General features: G+C 36.8%; 1 protein-coding gene across 1 annotated transcript in view; it reads left to right on the top strand.

Moving 5' to 3' along the window:
* Positions 1–18,893, top strand: part of ESCO1 (establishment of sister chromatid cohesion N-acetyltransferase 1) — a 46,861-nt gene extending 27,968 nt beyond the window's left edge. The window contains exons 6-9 of the mRNA XM_006867287.1: positions 6,806–6,895; positions 12,523–12,666; positions 14,641–14,828; positions 18,746–18,893. Coding sequence (XP_006867349.1) covers positions 6,806–6,895; positions 12,523–12,666; positions 14,641–14,828; positions 18,746–18,893 — 570 coding nt within the window. The remainder of the gene's footprint in view (positions 1–6,805; positions 6,896–12,522; positions 12,667–14,640; positions 14,829–18,745) is intronic.
* The last annotated feature ends 1,711 nt before the right edge of the window (positions 18,894–20,604 follow it).

The following is a 20,604-nucleotide window of genomic DNA, read 5'->3' as shown; positions in this document are numbered from 1 at the left end:
TGATATGTATTCATGATGACTTAAAAATTTGTATAAACATTCGCATTTAAAAGTCGTTTGAAGAATCCATCATTTAATGTTTTGCTGCTTTTTTGTAGTTTTTCTACTTTCTGTTTTGGGTGCACTCAAGTAGAGCATGTGACTGGAATTTGAATAAGCTCATTTTAATTTCATTTATGAAGATTTTAAACAGTGGTGGTATTTAGGATATATTTCAACATAATAACTTTGAACTGCTATTGGACTAAAAATGTATGTTTTTCTAATTTCTCTTATGGTTATTTTTAAGTAAGTTTTATTGAAATACAGCTTATTTCGTAGTGCTTACGAACCGGGCTGCTAATCTCATGGTCAGCAGTTCAAAACTACCAGCTGTTCCGCGGGAGAAAGATGAGGCTTTCTGCTCCCGTAAAGATTTACCGCCTCAGATACCCTGTACAGGGTTGCTATGAGTCAGAACTGACTCCACGGCACGTAACAACAACGTGTAAAGACACGTACACAAATAATAAGGTGTATAGCTTGGTGGTAAATATCCAACATGTGAACCTCTCAAGCCCCCTATGTTAAAAACCAGAACATTCCCAGGGCCCCAGTAGCTCCTGTGCACTCCCCTTGCAGTCATTACTTTTCCCTACCCCAGGTTTAACTCTGACAAGGCAAGTTTTGTGTTCATTTTTCACTTTTCAATAAATAGTGTTTGAGCAAGACTTGAGCCATTGGTGTAGTTTTAACTTGATGGGTAATATGAATTTCCAATGTAGAATATTTAATATAATCACACAAAGACATCAGTATAATGAACCTCTCTGTATGTATCATCCATCTTCAACAGTGGTAATTAATGAACAGTCTTCTTCCATCCAACACCCTCCCCCAAATTGTTTCCAAGTAAGCCCCAAGCACCACATTCTCATTTTAGAAATATTTCAGTAGCATTTCTAAAAGATGAAAAGAGTACTTTATTTTTTCAAACATTAAAGCTCTTTTAAAATAATAGCCGTCATACCTTTTAAAATAGTCAGTTCTGTAATATTATTGACTATTTGATCAGGGTTAGAGAGTCCCCAAATGTCTAATAGTTTGTATGCCATTTATATTTGAATTAAGGTTCATATAATGCCTGTGTAGTGTGTCTCTCAAGTTGCTTTTTATCTAAAGCTCCTCCAATAATACTTCTATCTCCCTAAAATATTTGTTGACTTTTTTTTTTTTTTTCTTTTTGCTGTCAATAAGAAATTTGCTTGTTTTTAAAAAATCCAAATGCTGGCACGGTCCAGAAAATTTTAACAGGCTTATTTATAATTGTTATAAAGTTGTTCACTGAAACGTTTTGACTTGTGTTAATGCTTTATGTCTCCACATTTATATTAAAAATTCACACAAATGAAAATGAAAAAAACTGCCAATACCTGATTTCTGTCTCCTGTTTTTCCGTTTGCAATCATGCTTAGGTACCTTTTGACCCCATAGTGGGAAAAAAAGCTAATATCCAGAGCTATCAGTAACATAAAGCAGAGAAATATTTTTTTTTAAAAGAATGAAATGCTTCCCAGTATAGTGGATTTCTTAAGCATGTTCTCCATGCATGCTACGTGCTAGCTTGATTTCTTTTGGCATAATTGTTACATGGGTGGCACACAGGTGGGTGTCTTACAAAAAGGTCAACCAGATAGGCCTCACTTAATTCCTGTAAAGCACCAATAGCTGCACTCTTGCAGTGCAGATCTGTTTTGAAATCCTAAGCAATTTCTCATACCAGATGCTGGAAGGGAAGTTTACGAATCAGAAGTTTGGTGGACTTCTGATAAAGTAACATTGAGTTTCTTCACCCCTCCAGTAGAGGGTGCCCTTTTACGAATGGCTTTTGCAGCCATTTGCTTCCTGGGTGGTTTCCATAGGTTGATTTGTGGATAGTCTGCTATGTAGAAGCAGTGGTATAGTGACCTCCTCACTTACCCCTTTGTCCTGTAGCTGGAGCTCTCTAATGCCAGCATGATAGTGGCTGTGAACACAATTGGACTCTTTTAATATTACTAATGGGAAGAGAGAATGGAAGTTACAGAAGAGTTATGTGACCACTCTGAGAAATCTTTTTTTTTCCAGTAAAGGTTAACAGACAAGATGATTAACTTTATCCTCATCCACTCCTACGTTTTGCTTCATCTCAATGACTCCCCTCCCTGCAACAAGTTATCCTGCTTTCTTCTGTGGTTTCCATTTTACATCTGATTTTTCACAGTCAACAAAGCAAAAATATTTGTACACATACAAAACAAAACAAAACAAAAATTCATTTAAATGTCCAAAGGGCACATTTTGCAAGCCTGCTTCCTGCCCACAGGCACACAGCCTTTCTCAGTCCGTGAAGAGTTCACAGCTGCTCTGTCTGAACTGCCATCACCACTCTCCTAGATAGGGCTGAGATACAGCCTTCTTAACTACCAAATAATGGTGGTGGATGGCAGCTATTTTATAGGTCTTACATATCAGGAATAGAATCAGTGATTCACTCAAGGCCAACTCTGAGCTTTTTGCCTAGAACTCTTAAAAAATGTTTTTACTTAAAAACATGAGTATTAGAAACCCACATACTAGTAACTGTGCCTTTTACAATTCCTGCTTCTTTGTTTTGATGGTCTTTTATTTAGTACATAAAAATTTTAAACAAAATCTATCCAATCCAATTGTGATAAAATTTTCTACATGAACATACAAGTTTATCTTTATTTTGAAGGAAGGCTCTGCACTAAAAAGTCAGTAAAACAAAAAATTTGCAACATTATCACGTTGCTAAGTGCCATCAAGTCAGTTTGACTCATGTTGACTCTATAGAGTTTCCAAGGAGGGACTGGTGGGTTTGAACCACTGACCTTGTGGTTAGCAGTCCAGTGCTTATGCTACGCTGAAGGACTTAGTAATAAGAAAATAACTTATCAAGTTGTGCTTCAGATAGTTTCATTCACGAAGTATTGGCTTTGTTGTAAATTGAGGTTACATAAATTTCTAGTTTTTCATTAAATTTGTAGTTAAATTTAAAGTGAAACGAGTAATTTTTAAAGTTTTTTTAAAAAGTAATACACATTTGGGTTTTTTTTTATTCATAATGTTTTATTGTGAATTATGTGATAGTTTACATGGGAGAACATTCGTTTTACATTCATCCTATAGTATATTATTTCATTGCTGTGGTTACAATCCCCTCCATGCATCATCAACCATCCAAAGGGTATACACTACAAGCATGCCCCCCGGTCATCAGCACACAGCCCTTCTCCCTCTCTGTGTCTAAAGTCCCCAACAGCTCCATCTCTCCACGTCATCATCTCTGCTTCCATCTCAGGCATCACTGCTTCTCTGGGTAGGGTCCCGCTCTCCGCTCTCCTCCCTTGCTGGTCCCAGGGACCTCCATTCTTAGGCTGAAAAGTTAATCCCTCCCTTCCTTGCTAAAAAAAGTCTACCTTTACAATTCCATCCCTCACAAGCAGTCCAGATAACAATTATTCACTATTGTATCACAAGAGATCCATCCGGATTTCATTTCATCAGCCCCCCTAGACAGATTGTATACTACTCAGTGAAGATTCTACCTTCCTCCATGCCCTATGAATCTAGCTTCCCTCTTTCTTGAAAGCTTGTAAGCCAGTCACTTCTTGCCTTTGTAGCCCCCCCCATTTTGGGTAGCCAATGTCTAAGTTGCCCATCCCTGTCTACTCTGTGTATGGAAGGGGTGGGTGGGAATGATCCTTGCTGTAAGGATTTGTTCCCTCTTTTGAGCTTCTGCATCCAGTAGGTCAAAGTTCATCCAATTGTCTCAAATTAAGCTTTTTTCCCTCTGCTTTCTTCTTCTGGTTGAGCTCTGATCATCTAGTCATTGAAGCCAGGTCAAGTGGGTGTTATCTGCAAGTGTGGATGTTCTTGTGCAGATGCCCTCTCTTCTTATCCGTTGAATGCTTCACTCTCCACTCTTGTTCTCTGTGGCTATGTCACTGACTTTGAGCCCAAGAGTCCCCAGGTCTTGCCACACTACTGGCCAATCAGGTCTTCACCCAGGTTCACAGAAGTCTATTGAACATTGTAGGGCATAGCTTACCGCTTCATTGCTGTTTTTCCCTCACTTCCCCTTATTGGTGCTTATGCTAGCGTAGAGTGTGTATTCCCATTGAGTCTTAGTCTTGGAAGGGGGTTTGCACTGAGGGAACCCGACTACTTGCCTTGATGTTTCCTGGGCTAGCAACTTGCTTGTTCTTGTAGTAACAGTCCGTCTGCCTCTATTGTTTTGTATTTTTCCTGTTGGTCTTTCTTTCAAGAAGTATCTTCTGTTGTAGCCGCTCCAGGCTGGTCCGCTAATCCTTTCAAGTTGATATTTCCCATCTCTGAAGATCTAGATGTGGTTCAGGCTTTCACCTATAATTTTATGTATTACAGAGGCTCTGCGGGAAGCCTCCTTCACTGGGCACGTTGTAGCCCCATTTTAGGTATTGCCAATCAGTTATAGGCAGAAGACGGACTTACAAGCTTTCTGTGATGATGCTTCTGGCTAATCCTTTCTCTCCCCCTCCAGTGTCTATTTTATAATATAATAAGGAAAAACCAAGATTCAAAAGATAGCCAAGCATCTTAACATTATTCCCCCCTTTTCCCCATTCCAACCATGGCTCAGTCTCTGTATCCCTGAACCCTGTTGTACCAAGGTTGTGCATATGTCAATATTTACCTCTGTCCCACTTAGCCGATTGAGACCTGTCTAATTGTTCTCCCATCTACTTTGTTCTTCCATTCCCCTCTCCCTTCTTGTATATTGGCCCTCTCCCCAGTACCCAAACTATCCTGTGTCTATTCCCTGCCGACGGCTCCACCTTCCCTTCTCTCCCCTCCCCCCTCCCCCAACATCCCAGCAATCAGCAAAGAATACCCCCAGCCCCCTTCAGTATGGATTCTTTTCCTTAGTCTTTTACAGTAGTGGTCCTATGCAGTATTTCTCTTTCTGTGGCTAATTTCACTCAATATAATGCCCTCTAGATTCATCCATGTTAATCTATGGTATTCAGCTTCCTTGTTATTCGTCAAGGTAGCATAATATTCCATTGTGTGTATGTACCACCGTTTGTTTATTCTTCAGTTGATGGGCACTTTGGCTGTCTCCATCTTTCTGCTATTGTAACTAGTGTTGCTATGAACATTGGTGTGCATATATATATCTTCTCGAATACACGTTTGTTTTTAAAGTGGTTTTGTCTTTTATTACTTTTAAAATGATTTGCCTATACTTACATGATTCAGATATAGATTCTAATTTGAAAAAAAAAAAAGACATTTCTGTGTCGTCTTTTAAAATCTTGAGAACTGTTATTACCAATCGTTACTAATGATAATCAAGATTGTTCTTTTTGTGTGGGAGCTCTATTCTGTAAACAAATTCTAGATTTTAAAGATTTGAATCCATATTATTACATATACTAAGTTTGTTACACATTTTTTATATCCCCAATAAAGACCCTCTCTCCTAACCCCGCCCGTGAAAGAAGCATCATGAATTGTTTAAAGAGAAACAACTCTTCTCTTGTTTGAACACTCTGAAAATAATTATGTTTTCTAAGAAATTTTTACAACAATCTCATTAGTAAAAATTAAGATTTTTCAGTACAAAAACAAAGCAAATAGACAAACAAAAAAACAACCTCTTAAATTTGGCTGTGGTGATGGTGTGCAATGGAGTTAGTTCAGACTCATAGCAACACTATATAGGGTTTCTGAGGCTGTAAAGTCTCATCTTAAGCAGCTGGTAAATTCGAACTGCTGACCTTGTGGTTAACAGCCCAACTCGGAATCTACTACGCTACCAGGGCTCCTTAAACTTATTTAAAATGATCAAGTTGTCATTTTCTTGTGCTTTTATATACTTGGAAGAAACATTTCAGGAAGAAGTTAATTTTTTTCCTAACAGAAGTATGTACTGGTTTTTGAAAGGCCTTTTTATATAAAGTTGCTTGGGTAAGACAAATGGAACACCAGTTAAACTCATTCCTTCTGTACTTATTTTGAACTTCAAAGCTCCTAGTTTTAACCTCTGGTTCAGTCCCATCTTACTAGATTTAAGTGGCTTTTGTTTTGTTTTGTTTTTTTCATGCAGGTTCTGCTCATTAATCACCACGAGTGTGGATCTGAAGAAGAGTTTATTACCTCTCTTTTTTTGAGTATGTTAAACTTCAGATACACACAACGTAGCTTCTCCTTCCCTATTAGATTCTTAGAAGGTAGTTATATTTTTTATAGTCTCCTTCTTGTGACTTTGATAGTTGTGATCAATAAGAATAAAAACTATTCCTTTTCATACTGGGCTACTGCATGCAAATCAGTTCATTAAAAACCTCCTGGAGGTCTTTGGCATGCCAGGCATAAAACCATGAGTGTGTGTTTGTGGAGGTAACCATGTTACAAAGAAATTTACAAGTTTAATTCTTTTAACAAGAACATGAGAGAGTTATCCTTTAGGTTTTGGGAATCATTGACTTTAAGGGGCTTGCTTTTGATGTGTGATTTTCAAAATTAAAGTGGGAAGTAATAATTAGAAATATTGTGTTATATATATCTCTTAATAGTAGAATTTTGCTTGCTTTGTTTTTATTCTATGATTAGCAAAACAGCTGATTTACCATACTTAATTAATAAAGCATTAATGAACATGTTTTTCTGTTTGAAATTTTTAGACAAATCTCTGTACTTTTTCATTTTGTAAATGGCTATAATGATTAAAATATGATACATAAAAGGTCACTTTTTTTTTTTTTTTAAATATATCTAGGGCTGGAAAAAAGAAAGGATTCTGGATGAGTACCCTGATGGCAAGATAATAATGGTTCTTCCTGAAGACCCGAAGTATGCCCTGAAAAAGGTAGCTTTCCTTCCAGTGAGATTGCATGGTGAATGCATGAAATTTGCAGCAAGTTTTAACACAAAAACACATGCTAGACTCCTGTTACTTTTGCAGAAGTGTTACAAACAGTTAGGTAATAGTGCAGGCTAAGTGTTTGTGTTCTTCTCCCACATGTTCTTTTTGTGATTCCCACTTAGTAGTGCTAACATAGCACATTTAAACACCAATTAAAAATCAAGAAATAAGCATCATAAGAATAAAAGCAGTAATAAAGTGATGTTAAACTTTGTAGTGTGAATCTAGCATATAAATGAATTGATTTTAGATGAATTGATTATTGTCTGATATCATCAATTATTTCAACTGATGGAATAGAAGGCATGCTAATTAATGAATAGTGCTAAATAAGTGATTTCAAGAATTAAAGTTAAAAGTTAATCATAATAATTGTGAACATTTAAATTAATGAAATCAAAAGATTCTAAGATTAAATTTCTAAATAGAAGCTGTTGCAGAAAAGGACTGTTGTTAAGTCAATCCTGACTCATAACGACCCTGTTATAGGAGTTCCAAGGAACAACTGGTGGGTTTGAACCACCAACCTTGTTAGTAGTCAGTGCTGAAACTACAGCACTACTTCAAGTGATTTCAATAATTAGAATGAAAAATTAATCATAGTAAACAGTAAACATTTAAAATGATCTAAACATTCATTCTAAGATTAAATTTCTAAATCTACACTATTGCAGAAAAAGACATAGTAGAACATAAAAAACCTGAAATTAAGCTGGAAGTAGTAATAATAACAGTGAAAAAGAGAGAGGCTCCAGTTTATAAATACAATATCGAGAATTTCAATAAAATCCTATTTTTAGTATGAATTAGTCCAACTTAGAATTTTATAATTAAAGGATTCCAAGAGTTCATTGCATTGAAAAATGAGCCATGGAAATGTGTTCTGAATATGTTTTATTATAAAGTACATGACACATAGAATAAAGTGGAGAGAATAAATACTCATCTAAATAAATATTTGTGCATGTGTTATATACAAAATTACTAAACTGTGAAAGGCAAGTCTACATATGTTTTTAATTCTACATATATATATTTGTTTTGTTTTGTTTTGTTTTTACATGTATATTTTTAACAAACAGTACTTTTGGATTGTTCAAAACGTTTCTGGGTTTTAATTCCAGATGGATTACTGGTTTAGTGACTAGCTAGTAAATGATTCACTACAATCCAGGATGTTTTATTAAATTATAAAATGCATGTTATTTTTTGTTTGGAAATCAGAAAAATAATTTATATCATTAAATATCAGAGAAGCATTGACATTTTCATAACAATACATCCAATTCTATAAACATCCTACCTACATATTGTATGTGGTTTCAATTACATGTATACAGATAAGTGATTCAATATAAAACCGAAGATTTTTTCCCATAATTCTTTACCATAGTTAGGTAGCCATTTTATTATATGGTGGTTGTATGACGTTGAGTTGGTTCTGACTCGTGACCCTGTATAGGGTTTCCAAGGCTATAAATCTTTACAGGAGCAAAAAGTTTCATCTTTGTCTGACAGAGTGGCTGGTAGATTTGAACTGCTGACCTTGCAGTTAGCAGCCCAGCTCATAATCCACCATGCTGCAAGGGGTCTTAAAAGTCAGGAGTCATAGGATAATCATAAAATTTTTTTGATTATACAAAAGGGGTAAATAAAGTATTACTGCAAAATCATTAGAAAGCTTTGTTTAACAAAAAATGTCAAAATATGAAGCTGTTGTTTCTTTTTTTTTTTATTAAATGTTTTATTTTGGATTGAGTGAAAGTTTACAGGGCACATCATCAGCTTCACATTCAACCATTCATATAACTTGTTTCATTACATTGATTATTATCCCCTCCATATATCATCAGTTAACAGTGTTTCTCTCTATCCTCTTTATTTTTTTTTTTTGCGGGGGCGGGGGAACTTGCCTTTTTGGAATTTACAGTCTCTGCTTTTAGGGAAGGTTTTTACATTTATCTGTGGATATCCAGGGCTCATGTATGAGATTATTAACAAGCATTACTGAATAATCAGATGAGGGACAGTTTGCTATGTCTACTAGGTGGCTAAAGTCTGATCCTCAGAGCCTATGGTTTGGACGGTCAACAACGCTTGGGCCCACAGGGTCTTGACCTCCTGACCGGGTCTGCACGGTCTACATCAGATTCCCCCTTATTTATTGTTTGTTTAAGGGACACTGCCTGTCTTAGGCCGTCAGTGCGAATTCCTCAGTCTTACCCGTCATCGAAACTCATTGCAGCATGGCAATGGCTCTGGTCTTAGGTTGCCGAGGTTCCACGTGATCCTTACCCGTCTCTGGCCACACGTCCAGCATAAACAGCCGCCATCAGAGGAAGGCAGGGAGGGAGGAGATCGGCTGGGGACCCCATATGCAAGATGTTGCCAGCCCACCACCTGCTCTAAGGTGACCAAGCAGGATCACTATGCTGAGGTTCAATCAAGTTCTTAGGGGATCTTACTCTCTAGCAGGGGTAGCAAATTAGTAGCCACTCAGTGCTCACTTTGAGAATTACTTATATCAGAAACTTGAGCATGTAGCTGATGAATATCCACAGACAAGTTGATATTATTCCACGACCTCCTAAAATGCTGTTGGATTAAGTTCCAATCAAGTTCTGGCTTACTGAAAGATAACACAAATCTCCTTATACCGTGAATAACCTTAGCTGGGAGTGTAATGTGGATATATTGAGTCTTATTTCCCTTAAGCAATCTTCCTTTCTCTAAAGCATTTAGTCTGTTTTGTAAACCTTTATCTATTTACTCTTGGATCGTATGAGTGAGAGTAATATCCCTAGACAGTTGATTTACATGGTGGGCAGGGCAAAAAAAGGCAACAATTCCTATTAGTGCAGTGATTCTTGACATGAGAGTAAAGACACATGGCACGTTTAAGGGCCAGGCACCGCAATGATTTGCCTAGCTTCTGAAAACTTTAACAGGCAATAAAACCTTCGACGGTTGATGGACAAGAAGCTGTTGTTTCTTAACATGTCTTCCATCTAGGCCTGCACAGTTCTAAAAGCAGTGTTTCCATCTGTAAGCTTTCCCTGAAGAACTCTGCATTTTTCTATTTATAGTACATTAAAAATATTCTTAAGGAATGCAAATTGTGTTCTTTTTAGGTGTTCTCTGAGTTTGGGGAACAAAAAGAAGTCTAAAAATGCAAGATCAGGGCTTTAGTGTGGATGGGGTGATGTTTTCTAACACATTTTCAAAGGACAGCCATTGATGGAAAAACATTTCTAAGCATAATTTTCCTGTTTTGTTTGTCCCCACCAATTCAGTTTTCAGTTTTCTGAAAACTTCTTCCTTATAATAAGCCCTTTGTCCAAACCTTTGAGAAAATCTATCAAGATTACCCCTTTATTCTTCATGATTTGAGTTGACCTTTCTGCTTTGAATTTCACTGCCCTAGCAGATACCCTCAGTCGCTACTTTGATTGGATCTTTTTCTTCTAAAGGCAGCTGACTAGGCTAAGACAAGTGTATTACTGACAGAATTTGTTGACAGTTATTTACTGATTGCAAAGACATATTCAGACAAGTTTGGAATAAACCTGTGCATATGTGAACTCGAGCACTGGTAGTGTAGTGGTTACAAATTGGGCTGCGAACCTTAAGGTCAGCTGTTCGAAACTACCAGCCATTCCGCTGGACAAAGATGAGGTTTTCTGCTCCTGTAAAGATTTACAGCCTCGGAAACCCTGTACAGGGTTGCTAGGAGTCAGAACCGACTCCACGGCACATAACCACCAACCACCATATGAACTGGAACCTTAGTAGCAGTACTTTTCTCCATAACCCTTGTTTATCTCTTTCTGAGGACTTGGCATACTATTTTCCACAACAACTGTACTTACATTCCCATTAGCTATGCAGGCGGGTTTCAGCTTCTTCATATACTCACCCTTTTTCTAATGGGTGAAGGTGAAGTAGTATCTCTTAGTTTGGATTTGCATTTCCCCAGATACTGACAGTGTTGAGCTTATTTTCATGTACGTATTGACTATTTATGTATATCCTTTGGATAACTGCTTAAGTCCTTCCCCTGGTTTTTATTGGGTTTAAGTCTCTTTATTGTTGAATTATAGCAGTTATTTATACATTTTGGACATTAACTTAATTTTTAAATAATTATTTTAAGATAAGCTCAATATGTTTTTCTTCAAAAACCTGAGATTTTTTTTCAGAAGTACGTCATAATACTTTAAAATGCCTATTTAAAACACAAATTTTTCCTGTAGTTCATATTGCATATGAGGAAGCTTCAAAAAGTTTGTGGAAAAAGAGCAGAATTTTTTCCAGAAACTTTTTGACGCTCCCTCGTATATAAATGCAGATAACCCAAGTAGGTCTTCACATATTACCACAGCCTAAATGCTATAGGGAGTCCTGATGTGGTGCTGTAGGTTAATGTGCTAGACTGCAAAGTCGGTTTGAACTACAAGGTTGGTGGTTCAAGCTCACCAGGCGCTCCTTGGAAACCCTCTACAGGGCCGCTGTGGATTGGAACCAACTCGATGGCACATACCAACAACAACGAATGCTATAGAGTCCTGGTGTGGTGCTTCAGGGTAATGCAAGGTTGGTTTAAACCTCAAAGTTGGTGGTTCAAGCTCACCAGCCATTCTTCGGAAACTTTCTACAGGGTCGCTATGAGTCAGAACCAACTCAACAGCTCTTAACAACAATGCTATAGAGACTTGCAGTTAGAATGGAACAGGATCATAGCATATGCTTCATATTTAAAGCATTAATCCTTCACACATAACAAAAATACTTACTGAATTAATGTTACTTTCTGGATGATGTGCCGTTCAGTCAATTCTGACTCAGCGACTCTGTATAGGGTTTCTGAGGAGCAGCTGGTGGGTTTGAGCTTGCCAGCCTTTTGGTTAGCCGTTTAGTGCTGATCCTACAGCTCCTTTCCAGGACTCCTTTTTGCTAAGTGCTGTCGACTCACTGTTGTTAAGTGCCGGTGAGTCGGTTCCGACCCAAAGCGACCCTGTAAAGGGTTTCCAAGGAGCAGCTGGTGAGTTTGAACTGCTGACCTTGCAGTTCAAACAGCTTTGCAGTCTGGCGCGTTAACCCACAGTGCCACACCAGGACTCCGTTGACTCACTGTTGTTGTTAAGTTCTGTGGAGTCAGTTCCAACTCATAGTGATCCTGCACAGGGTTTCTGAGGCTACAAATCTTTACGGGAGCAGAAAACCTCATCTTTCTTCTGCGAAAAACAGTTGGTAGTTTGGAACTGCTGACCTTGCAGTTAGCAGCCTGATTTGTAATGACTGTGCTATCAGAGCTCCTTCAGAACTGGGGCTTGGCATTACTTCCATTTCTTTCCCTATTTTGCAAAGTGGCCCGTAGGACTTAAAAACAGAACAAAATGGGTATTGATTACTATACTTAGCTATTCAAAATAACCCTTTAAAAAATGTCCTGTTTGGAATAATGTTCTCAACTTACTGAAGTGAAGTAGTAGGAAGTTTTTCTGTCTATAGATATAAACATATGCAATGCTTTCATTGTTGAAAAAAAATCATTGTTCTTTATTTGGCAGGTTGATGAAATTAGAGAGATGGTTGATAATGATTTAGGTTTCCAACAGGCTCCACTAATGTGCTATTCCAGAACAAAAACACTTCTCTTTATTTCTAATGACAAAAAAGTAGTTGGCTGCCTGATCGCAGAACATATCCAGTGGGTAAGTGATTTTAAGATTGCCCATAAGTAGTTTGGTATATATACAGCTTACTGTGTCATCTTGAGTATCGATTCTGATATATTTATTTATACTTTACATATGGAAGAGAATGAAAGGCAGAATTCCAGTATGTGATTCTTCATCAAAGTGGTGTTGTATATTATAGGAGGATAAGTTTCTAAAGTTAGAATGCAAGATAAAAATTCTGTAGACTCAACAACCAAACCTGCTGGTTAAGTCAGTTTCAACTCAGAGAAACCCTATAGGACAGAGGAGAACTACCCTAGAGGGTTTCCAAGGCTGTAAATATTTATGGAAGCAGATTGCCTTATTTTTCTTCATAGTACAGTTGGTGGGTTTGAACTGCTAACCTCTTGGTTTTCTGCTGAGTGCTGAAACTGTGCTACCAGGGCTCCTGTAGAATCAAAAAAGAAAAACAGTAAACACCACCATACCTACTACCGTGGACCCTGTTTAGGGTTTCTAAGGCTGTAAATCTTTATGAGAGTAGATAGCCTCATTCTTCTCCCTTGTAGCAACTGGTGGGTTCAAACTGCTGACTTTGTGATTAGCAGTCTGGTGTGTAACCAGTATGCCATCAGAGCTCATAAAAAATTAAGTCAGCTAAATCTTGTTTAGCACCTTCCTAATGTAATGTCTGCCTCAATAAGTTTCTCCAACACTAGAATAAATGAAAGTTTGGCAGATTATATTGTTGTTGTTGTTGTTGTTATGTGCCGTGGAGTCAGAACCGACTCATAGCGACCCTGTACAGGGTTTCCGAGGCTGTAAATCTTTACAGGAGCAGTTGGTAGTTTCAAACTGCTGACTTTGCAGTTCACAGCTGATTCGTAACCACTACGCTATCAGAACTCCTTTAGCCAATGGTAAATTCCAGCCTATTTATAAATAAAAATTTTATTGTTACACAGCCATATCCATTTGTTTATGTAGTGTCTATGGCTGCCTACTCACTCTATAGGCAGAGCTAAGGATTTAAGTTGTTGCATAAGAATGGCTAGGTTACAGAGCCTAAAATATTGACTATCTGGTCCTTTATTGAAAGTTAGCTGACCTCTGGAAAAGATCACCTGTTCTTTGGCTGCGCACTAGATTAAATAATGCACTTTCATACTTAGGGGCCAAACTGTCATAAAAACAAAACATTGGTGTTTTAAAATTATTATCCCACCTAATTCCCCAAAATGATTTAAGCAGTGTTTTGACTAGAAGATAGCGATGTAATGTTTGTTGTTTTCTAACTCATCGTTGTATGATCTTTTAAATTTTGTATAATGTACAATCAGTGGGCTTGCCATATCCTTTTTGGCAACTAAATTGGCAAAGGAGATGCATATTTAAAACAAATAAAATTACAAAAAAAAAAAAAACCACAGGAAAGGCTTCTTGCCATTCTCTGCCGTCCCTATTCCTAGTCTCCATACAGCTGTGAACCACAGAACAATGAAATCAATCCCAGAACATTTTTCATTTTTACTGCTGAGTTCTTAATGTGTACTTTGCTGGTCCTTAGAATCTCATGGTGGAGAGACTTAACATTAAGTTCTTGTTACAGACCAGGCATGGTGGCAAGGTTCTTTTCGTTAATCTCAACAACTCTCTTTGGAGAGATGGTGGATATCTAGAATTATTGTTGTTGTTATGTACCATCAAGTCGGTTCTGATTCATAGTGACCCTGTATAAGGTTTTGGAGGAGCAGCTAGTGGGTTTGAACCACCGACCATGTAGTTAGCTTATCCTACAGTGCCAAAGCTTAGAGAAATTAAGTAACATTCCCATATGTCACATAATTAGTAAGTGAATTAGAACAGAGTATCCAGGTTGGTTTATTTCCTTGAAACCATAAATGGTCCCATCTTCTGTTAAGAAGCCAGATAATTCTTGTAATTAGCAAAACAATTGCTGGTTAACATACTCACTGAAAAAAATTTCCCCAATTTTGACACCTCTAGGGCTACAGAGTTATAGAAGAGAAACTTCCAGTTATTGGAACAGAAGAAGAAAAAGTTAGATTTGAAAGGCAAAAAGCCTGGTGCTGCTCAACATTGCCGGAGCCTGCTATCTGTGGGATCAGTCGAATATGGGTATTCAGCATGATGCGGCGGAAGAGAATTGCTTCTCGCATGATTGAATGCTTAAGGTAACTTAAATGTAATTCTTCAAACTATTTTTAGTATGTTAGGATTTAAACAAAGTTTTAGTATGAAAATTAGCAATTAATCTGAAGTAATAAAGTACATAAGATTGTCACTGTAGTGGATCTGTAAGTGAATTTAATCTCAGTAGAAGAAAGTGCTATCTATTATATATTAAAACATTTTGATTCACTTATTTGTCAAGATTAGGCCAAAATAAATACACTTATTTTATGATGTATTTTAATAATGAAGAATTTTTAATACAGAGAAAGAAATCTGTTTTTCATGAGTTAAGCTTTTAGGAAAATTTATTTAAGACCAGTTTGTAAGTTATCCAAGTCACTAGTTTTTACCATTATTTGTTTGTCACAAGTATAAAAGGGAGACAGACAAGTTACATGTTTTGTTTTTATCTATAAAGCACATTGTTGTTAATTGCCATCAAGTCGGTTCCAACCCATAGTGACCCTGTATAGGTTTCTGAGGAGCAGCTAGTGAGTTTGAACTGCCAGCTTTGTGATAAAGCACATGGAATGACTTAAAATTAATCATTAAAATAAAGATTTTAGATTCATCTATTTTGTTAATTCTTAGGATCCCTTTCTGTTATTACTTCTGGGTATAGCTTTTAAAGTAATCCATCTTGCTGTAAGACTCTGAGGATCTCATAACCTTATTTTATAAATGAGTAATGACCTAAAAGGGCTCTTTTCATAACAGTGTTTTAGCTCTTTTAAAGCTAAACATAGGAAATGTGGCTGATTAAATAATAATTCTACAGAAGGCTATTTTTCTTCCTTTAAATCTATATAAACTTAGGTCTTGAGACAACTAATTATAAGGTGATTCTAGTTTATTAAGGAAAAACACAGCCAATATAATAGTTGTATTGCTGTATGTGATCATAAAACTGCCACTGTATGATTCCTCTTAAAAAAAATATATTTTTCATTTATTATTCCTTATACGGTTGTTCCTATTAGTGCCCAGCACTCCTAAATATTTTTATTGTTAAGTGCCATCAAGTCGGTGCCAAATCATAGCAACCCTGTTTCCGAGGAGCAACTGGTGAGCTTGAACCGCCAGCCTTGGGATTCAAACTGACCATGTAGTCCAGTGCAGTAACCCACAGTGCCCCACCAGGACTCCTCCTGAATATTACAAGATAAAAACTTTTCTAATAGGCTTTGTCCTTTTAACTTTTTATTGCAAATTTTTATTGTAAAAGATTCATAGACAAGATCATCAGCTTTACGTTCAACAAATTACAGGCTATGTTTCATCTCAGTGATTATAGTCTTCTCCCAACAACAACAGTTATCCTACTTCCTTTCTGTGGCTTCCCTTTTATATCTTAATATTTCACAAATGAACAAAGCAAAGACATTTGATGTTCACATATAAAACAAAAATTTATGTTAATTTAAATGCTCTAAGGGCATATTCTGCAAGTCAGCCTCCTGCCCAAAAGCACACAACTTTACTCAGTCCATGGGCCTAGAGCCTGCAGCTATTCCCCTTTTCCATGCCAATGCCTCTGCTTTCGTCTCTGCTGTCACCACTCTTCTAGGTAGGATCTCATGTTCCACTCATGCTCTTCTTTCTTGAATGGTCCTGGGCTCCTCTGCTCCTGAAATGAAAAATTAACTACTTCCCCCTTACTCCCCTCTTTGGTTACACATTTTCTACAGTGATAGTTGTGACAATCACAATTAATCCTGCTAGCAATTACAATTGAATCATAAAATCCTATCAGCATCACCCCCATCCCCTTTCGCCAGACCCATCCCCATCTATTCAGGGGAGATTCTACTTTATCTCCCTCATTCTGAAATTAAGCATATTCATGAAAGCTTATAAGTCAGCCACTTGATGCTCTTAGAGTAAATATTTTATATAGTAATGTGTTGCAGGGTAGTGCACTGGACTGCAAGGTCATTTTGAATCAAAAGGTTGGTGGTTCAAACTCAACAGCTGCTCCTCAGAAACCCTTTACCAGGATCACTATGAATTGGAATCGACTGGATGGCACTTAACAAAGTACATAATTTAATGGGTGTCCATACTTATCCTGTGGAGCCACTGTGCTCATGTGCGTATGTAAGTACTTACACATATCCAGTATTTATGTGTACGGGGAAAGTACTCGACTTCGAACCACAAGGCTGGTGGTTCGAGCCCACCAGCTGCTCTCTGGGAGAGAGGTGAGACTGTCGACTCCCTTAAAAAGATTTAAAGCCTCAAAAACCCTATGAAATAGGGTCACTATGAGTTGAAATTGACTATAGGCACACAACAGCAACAACAACAGTACATACACAAGGCTGCACACCACTGTCTAATTTTAGGGTATTTCCATCGCCTGAAAAGAATCCCCATCCCACTAGCAATCACTCTGCATGGCCTTCTCCCCTCCACATCTGGCTACCATCATCTACATAGTTTCAGTGAATTATCCATGTGTCAGTGTGTCATCTGTTTTTATTGACAAATAATATCCCACATTTTATTTACTCATTTCATCAGTTGATAGACATTTGGGTAGTTTCCACTTTTTTGGTTATTATAAATGATGTTTCCTTGAATGTTCCAGTACACATTTTTGCATGAAACATGTTTTAATTTCTCTTGGGTATACACTGAAGATTGAAATTGCTGGATCATATGGTAACTATGGTTAACATTTTAAGAACCATCTACCTTTTTCCTGGTGTGTTGTAGGATAAGTGCTGGACTGCAAACCCCAAGGTCAACAGTTCAAAGCCACCAGTGACTCTCGGATACATTATACAGGGTTGCTATTTTTTCTAAACCCCAGGAACATTCTAGGGTTCCAACTTTTCTTTGTCTTTACCAGCCCTTGTTGTTGTCTGTCTTGTATTCTAGTTATCATAGTGGGTGTTACGTGGTATCTGATTGTGGTTTTCATTTGTATGACTAATAATGTTGAGCAATTTTTCATATACATATTGGCTATTTGTATATGTTTTTGGAGAAATGTCTATTCCAATTTTTGGTCAGTTTTCTAGTTCAGTTATTTACCTTTTTGTGTGTGTGTAATGTTCTGGAGACATGTCCCTTATCAGATATATGATTTTATTTATCTTTTTATTGTAATTTGGGTTAAAGTTTACAGAACAAATTAGTTTTCCATTCAACAATTCATGCACGCTTGTTTCCTGACATAGATTGCTGTTTGCGTTGCTCTTTTCCTGTCCCTTCTTGCCTTATGAACTTTGTGCCTGTGTAAGTGCTGCCCTTTTGATATCCTATGATTGATTGTTCTAAAGAGTCTGTACTTCTCTGGTAACATTGTTCACTTTACAGTCCTGTGTATTGTTTGGTTAAATGTGGGGTGGGAATAGGAGGAGTGATACCAGTTCCAGGCCTGAAGCATGACTAAGGGCCATAATCTCAGTGGCTCCACCAGTATCAAACCAGTAAGCCTGGTTTTTTTGTATTATTTTGCGTAAATGATTGCATTTTTTTTTTTTTTAAGTTTTGATTGTGAATTGGGTGATAGTCTACATGGGACAACATCAGCTTTACAGTCATCTTATCATATTTCGTTTCATTGCAATGATTACAATCCTCTCCATGCATCATCATTCAACAGCATTTGCTTCTGTTCCCTCTGGGTTTTTTTTGGATGTACACTGAAGCACTCAGGAATATACAACATATAAATGATTTGAGTTTTGATTCACATTTTTCTTCCATTCTATCAGAGCCTTCTGTTCTAGTCCACTTCAAAGCAGTCCATAGTGGTAGCTACACTATAATATATTGTTTTTAATTAATGATTAAACAACTTTTAGAACTAAGAAGTCTTTATAATCAAATTGTATTTGATTTTATCTTATTTTGATAATTAAAATATTTACCTAATTCTTCCACCTTTTTTTTTTTTTTTAAACAGGAGTAACTTTATTTATGGCTCATATTTGAGTAAAGAAGAAATTGCTTTCTCAGATCCTACTCCTGATGGAAAACTGTTTGCAACACAGTACTGTGGCACTGGTCAGTTTCTGGTATATAATTTTATTAATGGACAGAATAGCACCTAAAACAAATTCTTGCCAATAGTACTAGAAGACATCTACTGAAGAATGGATCGATTGCTGACTTTAACCAGGAACTAGGGCCATTTTTATTACCGTGAACTCAGGACTGGCAACAACCATAAGGTTGTTCCATTTTCATAAAATTGGAAACAATGCAGTAATAGCTTATTGTTTTGTTTTTTAAAGAAGATATTTTATTATCTTTTACAGAAATTTATGATTGATGTATTTTATCTATAATTATTTAGACATGTTTACATGCAGCAGATAATTGTTCATAGTGGACTGAAAACTAATGCAAGGACTGTATGGTCTCAGTGATAAGTATATTTTGAAGTTCTTAATGTGGAAATATACCAGTGTAGCTTGGTACTGTATTTTTTATATTGCTCTGCTGATACCAGTTTATAGGTTCAAAGACTTTATTTTCAGGGCACCAGAAACCAATGTCTTTTGAGCTAGTATTTTAGGAGGGTGCAATATTAATTTGTAAAAGACCTAAAGTATACTTTGAAAGAACCCATAACCTGGGGGGAAAAAGCTCCAAGTAAACAGTAACATTTTAGAATATTGAGCTTTTTCTTTTGTTTATCTCTTCCCTATCCTTAATAGCAGTTAGAAGTGGGAAGTGGTAAAGATTTTAGTTCAGGCTTTCCTTCCTGGAGAGCTATAAAGTTCATTATGCTTTCATTCTGGTTTCCCTTTTAAAAATAAATGGCAACTTGGCATATTCAGGCTCTTAACAAATCCCAAAGAGGTTTATAAAATTCTGTATTGCAAGGTAAATGTGGATTTCTTGGTATCTGCTTTGTGATTCCTTAGAAATACTGCACTGAGTATATATGCCCTCATTACTGGACTTCATTTGATACTTGTCTATCCTTCATAATGCCCTCTACTTTTAAAGGGTTTATATGTTGAAAACTGCTGTGGCCTTTTATGATCTGTATATAATGTAGAATAAAATAGTGACATACTTGGTAGCCTTTTCTACGTGATAAATACAGTAACTAAGATAGTGGTGTGGAAAGTGTGTTGTCATGTGTGCTTTTTTCAGAGTTCTTTAAAGTTGATACTTTGAAATATGATTATAACACTGGTTTTCTTGATAGTTTTCACCAGTTTGCCAAAGGATCATTATGCCTGCAACTGCTCAGCTGAGCTTTATTTCCAATAGATAAAATACCTTGACTATTTTAGTAACATGATACTTTCCTGGTCTTTCAAATAGAGATAGCACTCTATTTGTGTGTGGTTTTGAATATATTTTCATATGAGATGATATGATATCTACATTAAAAGCTAAGAAACATTTGTTGTCTTTAGGGCCACATATTAAGATCAATAGACAGAGGCACATTTTATTCCCTTCTAGAATTGATACCTGAGCGAGGAAGACGTGGCAAAGAATAGGAAGTGGTAATTGGGACTTTTGTTTTTGGTGATTATGTAGATTGCTATTTTGAAAAGGGACTATGGGAGAATTGAGTTATAAAGGATGGGTGCGAAAGGATGAGGTCCGTTTTACATGATGTTAAGGTGGCAGAGTTCCCAAGGGGAGATAACCATCTGGTATTATAGTTGGGCATTCTGATCTTAGTGTGTAAGAGAACTTTGGACTGAAAAATTAATTTATGAGTGTAGTTACTTGAAAGTTTATAAGAGATTCTCTTGGGATTTATAAAGTGGGAAAATAGGAGAGCTTTGTAAGACG

This window comes from Chrysochloris asiatica, unplaced genomic scaffold, assembly GCF_000296735.1.
Source record: "Chrysochloris asiatica unplaced genomic scaffold, ChrAsi1.0 scaffold00103, whole genome shotgun sequence".
NCBI classification, from domain to species: Eukaryota; Metazoa; Chordata; class Mammalia; order Afrosoricida; family Chrysochloridae; genus Chrysochloris; species Chrysochloris asiatica.
The sequence above is the reverse complement of the archived record's forward strand: the minus strand, read 5'-3'. Positions and strand labels throughout refer to the sequence as shown.